This window comes from Suricata suricatta, chromosome 2 (assembly GCF_006229205.1).
Source record: "Suricata suricatta isolate VVHF042 chromosome 2, meerkat_22Aug2017_6uvM2_HiC, whole genome shotgun sequence".
In the NCBI taxonomy this organism is placed as follows: Eukaryota; Metazoa; Chordata; class Mammalia; order Carnivora; family Herpestidae; genus Suricata; species Suricata suricatta.
This window is the reverse complement of record NC_043701.1, coordinates 27,121,223-27,130,445: the sequence shown is the minus strand read 5'-3', so window position 1 is coordinate 27,130,445 and position 9,223 is coordinate 27,121,223. Positions and strand designations below refer to the sequence as shown.

General features: G+C 34.2%; 1 protein-coding gene across 1 annotated transcript in view; it reads right to left on the bottom strand.

The window, feature by feature from the left end:
- The window catches only part of IQUB (IQ motif and ubiquitin domain containing), a 47,366-nt gene that overhangs the window by 1,804 nt on the left and 36,339 nt on the right, over positions 1–9,223 (bottom strand). The window contains exons 8-11 of the mRNA XM_029924113.1: positions 8,961–9,131; positions 6,357–6,533; positions 2,196–2,444; positions 1,108–1,293 (exon numbers count right to left, since the gene is read on the bottom strand). Coding sequence (XP_029779973.1) covers positions 1,108–1,293; positions 2,196–2,444; positions 6,357–6,533; positions 8,961–9,131 — 783 coding nt within the window. The remainder of the gene's footprint in view (positions 1–1,107; positions 1,294–2,195; positions 2,445–6,356; positions 6,534–8,960; positions 9,132–9,223) is intronic.

The following is a 9,223-nucleotide window of genomic DNA, read 5'->3' as shown; positions in this document are numbered from 1 at the left end:
TTCAATCCCCCTATGGGTCCTAGAGGAAATAATATTGTAGTATTGGCTATGCTTCCAGTGATTACATATTTATGAAGCAGCTTAGTTTACTAAATATAATATTTAACACAGCTTCAATTTCATGCTGCTCTTTCTTTCAATCCGTAGAGTGCAATTTTTCTTAGCCTGACTTCAACTGGAAGATTATTCAAAAAAAGCTAAAAATTTAACTAGTTCCTCCTCTTTATGCCCTCCTTCCTACCCAGTAAAGACACAGGCAGGGAATAGCACCATTCAAAATGACTATTATATTGAAGTCATTTCTTTATTTTCTCCTAAATGATACTTTGCATGAAATTCAAAGTATAGGAATTTAACCAATAGAAGGCAGAGAATCGGTATCAGCTGTTAGGATCCTAAGCTTGTGTCATGTAAATGAAGCTCTCTGATGAACTTGATTCTGTTCATCGAAATGTTTCACAGATTGCATCTTGTAAGTTACTGAAATTAAATGGTATTGAATTTTTACAGTGTTTTCCCCGCTCCTAGTCATTTGGGAGAAAATGAACTCTGGAACCTCAGAACCATACTCCATCAGTAATTGCCATTTAGAGCACAAGATTATGCACACAATTTGAGAATTTAGTGTGCTTTTTAGGCAGACTCATGATGGTTAATCAAAGAAAGGCAGAGTCTAGGTTACATAATACCTATCTGTTATTTCATTTATTTGTTCAACAAATACTTAGTAAACCACTAGTCTGGGACAGGCACCGGGGTAGGTATTAGAGGTGCAGACATGAATAAGCTAAATAAAACCCATCTTCATGGAATTTGTTGCAGAACTATGTGCTTCAACTTGCTATCATTAGGAGAGAGTGGTGTCCAGTTTAGATACCAGTAAGACGTTTTGATTTCTTATTTTGTCGTTTTCTGTGCCTTAGCTTCCTTTTCATTTTCATCTCAGCCATACATACCATCCACATGTTCATTACTGTTATCCATTCCATTTCTTAACCCAATGGAAGTACTTAAATTATTCTTGGAATGTACTCAAAAGCAGTCACACTATCTCTAATATTTTTGATGATTAAATTAGTTCCGCAAATAAATTCTCTGCTTTCTTACCTCTTCAATACTTGTTAGCTTGAGATGAGCAACGCCTTCATCTTGGGTGAGAAGAATGCAGTTCCAGGGGGACCATTCCAAGGACTTGTCCCACCTGACCATGACCAGATCATGGAGGTCCTGCCAGGCACTGAGCACTGACTGCGACGCCCAGATGTTCTCTATCAGGTACTGAATATCTTGTAGCTGCAGGTCGGAACAGGTTTGAAAAATAATGTTTTCTTCTAAACATAATGTTTCTTTACGATTATTATATTACTTGAAGAAATACATTAAATTGAGTATATTTTTAAGAGAGAAACATTATTCATGAAGTTTTCACTGCTTCTTTGAGCTTATTTTTCACCAAACCTCTGCTCATTCTGCCCAAACTACATTATCAGTTTCACAGTGATGACTGCATCTTTAACCCAGGAAAAGCTGCACCTGTTTCATCCAGTATACTAATTCTACCTTACATGTAAATGGTACTTGGTGCTTTTCAAAATGTGTCACTATCATCTTATTCTCAGGGTTATCTTAGGGCACTTTATTTCCATGTAACCAATGAAGAAATTGAGATTTAATAAAGTAACCAACGTGCTTAGTGTTACTAAAAAGACTGTTGTTTTAATGAAAGAATAAGGAAATGGGGGAAATGAAATAACTGTTTAAAAACTTTTATCATTTAAACCACACTAGCCAAGAGTCTTAAAATGACTTATCACAAGATATGAATATATAAACTTAGAATTGCCAGAGGGGCAAGCTTCACTAAGTAGAAGCATAGAGAAAAGAACTTTTATTTTAATTTATGAGGGAGAGAGAGAAAGAGAGAGAAAGAGAGAGAGAGAGAGAATGAATGGGGGACAGGCACGGTGAGAGGGAGAGAGAGAATCTTAAGCAGGCTCCATGCACAGCACGAGCTGGGGGCTAGATCTCAGGGTCTTGAGATCATGACCTGACCGAAATGAAGAGTCAGTTGCTTTACCAACTGAGCCCACCAGGCCCCAGGAGCCATTCTTTCAAAAGGTTTCTGTGGGAAAGCAGCCATCTTTTCTGTCAGTGAACACATTTCACCCATGGTTGGCAACCCTTACTGATCATACCTGCATCAGGAAGGCAATTTTAGAATCGTCTTCATAATTAGCTTCTGAATAGTAGAGCCGTTGAAGTAAACATTTGTACTTCAAAAACGATTCTCGTTGCCGAGTCTCATTGTCAAGCTTAATGCAGTTACGACACCGATACACGCGTCGTGAGGTGGATGATACGGCAAACTCTGTGGAAGGCAAGTAGAGCCGGCAACTGTGGCAAAAGTAAATCTTCTTATAAAACTTCAGGGGGTCTTGAGGGACCTTAATAGTAAAAATAATTAGTTAATTAGTTAACTAATGAATTTAAAAAGTTATAAAAGTCAGTCCAAATACTGACCAACAGAAATACTAGGGACTAACTTAGAATAAGATAATAAGTTGGTTAATTTTTTTAATGTTTTTTTAATGTCTTTATTTTATTTTGAGAGACAGAGCAGAGAGTGAGTGGGGGAGGGTCAGAGAGAGAGGGAGACACAGAATCCAAAGACAGGCTCCAGGCTCTGAGCTGTCAGCACAGAGCCGGATGCGGGGCTTGAACCCATGGTCTGTGAGATCATGACCTGAGCCGAAGATGGATGCTTAACAGACTGAGCCACCCAGGTGCCCCAAAAGTTGGTTAATTTTTAAAGTCACACTTCCCTTAACTTCTTATTATATACAAAAGTTAAATTTCAAGCAGTATTCATTTATCCTGCCAAAATGTTAAGAAATCTGTATTGTTTATCAACCCTTAGATACATGTGGTAAAATCACCTAAAAATTAATTGAGAGAAAAAAATTAAAGTGAAGGCTTTAGATTGCAAAATTGTAAGGAAACCTTCAAAGTGCTTTGGCACTTAATTTTTAAAAAGAATTTAGATTTTTGGTGCTTTGTCACATTAATCTTACAGGCAATGGTTAGATTCATGTATAGCTGAAAGCCCACTAAACTAAGTGTATTTCTCATTTCATTTATCCTAACACTAAATTTGGATTGGCTCAATGATCAATATGCAAAACCTGAAACTGTGCATCATATAGTAGTTCTATTTTTAATTTTTCGAGGAACTCTGATTATCTTCTAGAATGGCTGTACCAAGTTACATTTCAAAGGACAGTGCACAAGGATTCCCCTTTCTCCATATCCTTGCCAACACTTGCTAATCTTTCATCTTCTTGATAATAACCATTCCTAAATTGTGAGCCAAATATCTTACTCTGATTTTGCTTTGTACTTCACTGATCATTAGTGATGTGGGGCACTTTGTCACAGTGATGTGGGGCACTTTGTCATATATGTGTTGCCATTTGCATGTCTTCTTTGAGAAAAGGTCTACTCAGGTCTTTGCTCATTTTTAAATTGTGTTAATATGAATTTGCTCTTGAGTTATATTAGTTCCTTTTTTTTAGACATTGATTTATCAGATATATGGTCTGCAAATTTTCTCTCCCATTCTGTACGTTGCCTTCCATTTTGTTGGTTGTCTCCTTTCTATGCAAAAGCTTTTCAGTGTGATGCAATCCCAGCTGTATATTTTTGCTTCTGATGCCATGACCAAAAAATCATTCCTAAGATCAATGTCAACAAGATCTTCTCTATATTTCCTTCAAATAACTTAGCAGTCTCAGGTCTTATATTTAAATCTTTATTTTGAGTTGATTTTTGTATGTGGTATTAGATAAAGGTTGAATTTTTTTTTTTTTGGCAGGTGACTATCCAGTTTTTCCAACACCACTTAATAAAGAGACTATCCTTTCCCCATTGTATGCTCTTAGTTCCTTCGTACTTCCTTTATTTATGGGCTTTCTATTTTTTGGCATTGATCTCTGTGCCTGCTTTTATGTCAGTACCATACTGTCTGAACTATAGTTTTGGAATATAGTTTGAAATTAGGAAGCATGATGCCTCCAGCTTTGTTATTCTTACTCAAGATTGCTTTAGCTATATGGGATCTTTTGCGGTTCCATACAAATTTTAGGGTTTTTTTTTTCTAGTTCTATAAAAAATGCTATTAGGATTTTGATGGGGAATGCACTGAATCTGTAGATCCCTTTGTGTAGCATGTACATTTTGTGTGGGGGGGGTAGTATGGATACTTTAACAATATTAATTCTTCCAAAAACATATCTTAAGTACAAAATAAATGTGAAAGGCATGATCCATTTTTAAAATGCATAAATTCAATGTTATAAAAATAAAAACATCTGCTCTGTTAAGGATACTGTTAAGAGAATTAAAAGACAAGCCACAGACACAGGGCAAATATTTGCAAATCACAGATCTTACAAAGGATTTATATATAAAATAAACAAAGAATTCTCAAAATTCAGTAACAATAAGATAAGTGACTCAATTTTTTAAAAGGGGGGAGTGGTGGCAAAAGATATGTGCAGATTCTTCACCAAAATGTTATAGATGGGTAGGGGAAAAAGTACATGAAAAGATGCTGAATATTATATTCATTAGGAAATCACAGATTAAAATATAACGGGACAATACTACACATTTATTAGAATTCCAAAATTAAAGACTGGCACTATCAGTTGTGGACCAAGATACCAAAACCTGGAACACGCACACATTACAGATAGGGACAAACATGGTGCAGCCAGTGTGGAAAGAAGCTTGGCCACTTCTTATGAAGGTAATTATGCATTTACCAGAGGACTCAAAAAAATCCTACTTCCTAGGTATTTAACCCCAAATGATCAATTTACACAAAAACTCACAATCGAGTGTTTTTAGTTATTTTACTCGCAAAAGTCCAAAACTCTAACAAACAATTCAATGTCCTCCAACTGTGAATAGATAAACAAGCTCTGCTACATCCAGACAACAAAAATATTACTCAGTTGTAACAAACTAAGGATGCGTTCAAAAACACGGGTGAATATCAAATGCAATACGCTGATTGGAGGCCAGTCTCAAAAACTACATAGAAGGATTCCATTTATATGACACTCTGGGTTAGGTATTGATTATATGACTCTGCATTTGTCAAAACTGATCCCAAATAGCAAATCTGACAAAAGGTTAATTTAAAAACTGAACAAAATGGTGTGTTAGGTGAACGTGTAGAATATTCTATTATTGTGAAAATATAAAAGCTAAGTTAAGTCTATAGAGAAGGACTAGAAGTTAGCTTGGGCAAATAGAACATTAATTTGAATAAGAAATAACATAATGGGCAACTTTTCTCTTGGACTTCTGTTATATGTATTCTTTCAAGATTTTATCTTAAGTAACCTCTACACCCAACATGAAGCTCAAACTTATAAGCATGAGATCAAGAATTATATGTTCGATTGACCAAGCCAACCAAGGCATCCCTGACTTTTGTTCTGTCTTAATATTCTTGCAATACAATTAAGTTTTAAAAATCCATTAAAAAAGAAAGTATGTAAAAATTAAATACATTCATTTTTCTAAAAGTTTTGACTAAATATTGAGATTTTATATCAAAAAAGCAAAATAGATATTTAGCCAGCTTCTTAATACACGGTAAATGTAATCATTAGAATAAAACACCATTTAGAATTCTTTACTAAACCACTCCTTTCCAAACTGCACCAAAAGTGTTTTAAATCATTTGACACAGTACGAAGGCAATGAGATACTTAGGTTGGCTCTAGATAGCAAAATCCTCATAGAAAATTAAGCAGGTTGAAGCTGGAAAAGGTAGTTTAATGCAAATACATGTTATATTTGAAGTTCTCTCGGGATACCTACATGGATCTGTTCAGTAATAACTATAACTAAGCAGTAAGTATTAGAAGGCAACACAAAGTACGTGTAGAATCTCAGAAATGAAGACTTCAGCTCTCTCTGATCTCATGCAAGAAGGGACCCATGAATTAAATGTCAGAAAATGAACAGGAGTTAGCAAAGTAGGGGACAGCATTCCAGGTGGAACTAACAGTGTGTTCAAAAGCATGATGGTGTGAGAGATCATCATGCAATATTCAGTTTGGTTCAGAGAGTAGGGAAGAATTCAAGGTTGAAAATACAGCCACAGAAGTTAAATAATTAATTTATTAATATAAAAAACAACCATTCAAAAGAGATGTCACCAATAAGATGGTCTTCCACAGGGACCCCAAGTAACGCATTAAATCAAAATTTTAATATACTTCAATTTACTACAGCACATTTTAGAGTTTTGAGAAAAGAATACAGGAAAAAAAGTAGAGTACCTTAAGGTGTCTTGCAACTTCTGGATTAAATAGAGGTGTTTTGATGTAATGAAAAAACAGTGTTGCGATTCTTTTTCTGAGCCCTTCAAGATTATGATGTTTGACTCCTCTCATCATAAGGTCAACCTCTCTGTCGATCAATTCTAGAATTTCCTGAGTCAGTTTACATTCATGTTCCTATATAAAACACAAACATATTCAGCATAGAATTTTTAAAATCACTAAGTTAAGTTTTCAAAATTACCACCAAATAGCCTGAAACTAGATTCCAGAAGAAAGAAATTGCAAAAGAAACTGGTAGAAGCGAAAATTGGTACAACTAGTTTGGGGAAAAAATTTGACATTATCTAGTAGAGCTTCAGATATGCATAATCTACAACCCAGCAATTCCAACCTTTAGAGTACCTAAGAGAAATGTGCATGTAGAGTCATTGTTCAGTAGTACAAAATGAGAAACAACTAAATATCCATAAATCAATTGATGACATAAATAAGTGATGGCTTATTCATGCAATGCACATATTGATAGAATATTATATGTATGGAAACAAATAAACTATAGTTATATATAATAATAAGCTTAAATCTTGAAAAAGTAATGCTCTTGAGTGAAAGCAGCAAGACACAAAATAATACATCATTCCATTCAAATGAATTCCAATATAAGCAGGACTAAGCCATATTATTTAAAGATGTATAGAGATGATAAAACTATATAGAAAATCAAGGAAATGACTACTGTGAAAGTCAATATGGCAGTTACTTCTAGGGGATAAGAGGGTGAACTAGGATTACAAAGAGTAAAAGGGATGTTTGGCAATGTGGGCAATGTCCTATTTTGGGTCCGAGAGTGATTACATGGTTGGTGATTTCATATTTGTTAAGTTGTACATATATATTGTACATATATTTTTTCTTTAAATTTGTATAATTCATAATAATTTTTAATAAAGTCACAGAAATGACTGTGGTTGAATAAGAAAGACCCACATAGGGGTTAAGTGATTAAGGTAGGATTTATGAGCAGTGAAATAGAAGTAAATTGCTCCAACTGCCCAAGCGAGGACTAAAACACAGCTTGAATGAAAGAGTCAGAACATGAAGTCCGTAACTGTAAAATAAAATTCTCCTGTACTTTTTAATACATACTTGGAGTAGCTAACACAATAGTGTGGATGGGGGTCCTTAGCCCTGAAAGCATTATCAGAATGACCCGGGAGAGAGTTTTAAAGATCTTTGCATTGCCCTGACACTTGTGGATCTACTTTAACTGCCCTGAAATTGTGCCTAGGTGATCATTCCATATTCATTTATTCTCATATTCTCCCTCTTTCAACCTCTCTTTCTATCTCTGTGTATCTCATTTTCTCTTTCAAGTTCTTCAGATGCATCTAATGTGTACTCAAGTTTAAGATTCTCTGGTCTATCTTAGTAATGGTCATCAAAATAATACCTATTATTTCTTGAGAGCTCCCTATTTGTAAGCAGTGAGTTATATGGATTGTATTTTATTTACATTTTATAAATACATATAGATGCACTTATATGCACATATATATCTATATCCTCAAAGCAACTAATTTTATAAATGATGAAACTGATTTTCAGAAACTTTAAATAACTTATCTAAGACTGCACAGCCATAATGAAAAGAGCCAGAACCTGACTCATGTTTAAAGGCCTTAATCCACCAATAAAATATTGTTAAATAAATGGACATGTAGATATACAGGTTAAATGTACTCTTTAAGATATGCACAATTTATTTTTATAAGCTTATTCTCTGGTTTTGTTTGGTTTTCTTTTTTATTATTAACTAGCTAATATTCCTAAGTATGTTAGTTAGGAGGATTTCTATTGTATTTCCTACTTGCACTCTCTTGTTTCCAATCTGGCCTCTTTACTGCCCACGACAGACATCATGCTTCTTTCCTACCTCTGGACTAACTGATTCTCCCTTTCTTCCTAACTATCTCTATCTTCCAATGTTAGTCACTACACAACATCTTTAAAAAGGTGATCCAGAACAAAAGCAGCCAATGCTTCACTGAGTCAATGTCTCTGTTCTCAAGATGGAGAGAAATGTAAGAGATCTCTCCAGCTTTAGCTCCCAACAAGAACCATTTACTCAATTGCTTAATGTGGCTTACATTAAAAAATGAAGAGAACAAAATAAAAGGACTCTCATGCTGTTTTAAAACTGCTAAAAATAAAATTTTCATTGTCAAAATATATAGACAATTGCTGTTTTATTGAACAGAGTTGAGTATTAATCTCATGCTATATAATTGCATATATTTGCATCCATCACATAGAAATGGACATTTATTTCCATTTAGATTATTCATTGTGCTATATTTATACTTATTATGTATCATAATATATAGTTTGAAAACTTTTAGATAACTATTAATGCAAAAACCACATCCTCCCCAAACTACACCAAAACAATATAGCTGTTGACAAAATAAGTTCATATATATAGACATTGATTAATCATCTTTATCATTAATACAAAACAGCTCATTTTAGTATTCATTTTTTTATTAATAGTGATACCAATATTGATAGCAATACCTCAAAACTAAGAGAAAGTTAATGTACCTTCACAGTATGTTTAAGTGTTAGGAGTACATCCAGTCTTTCATCTTGAGAGATATTTTTCAGCATTATGCATTTATAGATGCTCTGCAGCTCTCTGGCTCTGATGGTGAACTGTGTATCCATCTCAATTATTTTGCCATTAAATGATCTCCACACCTTTGGAGCTGAACACTTAAAAATAATATGTTTATAATTATCAGTTAATTAAAGGTTAAGAATAATTTTGTTACTTCTACTTAAAGCTAACTTAATATCATGTGCTT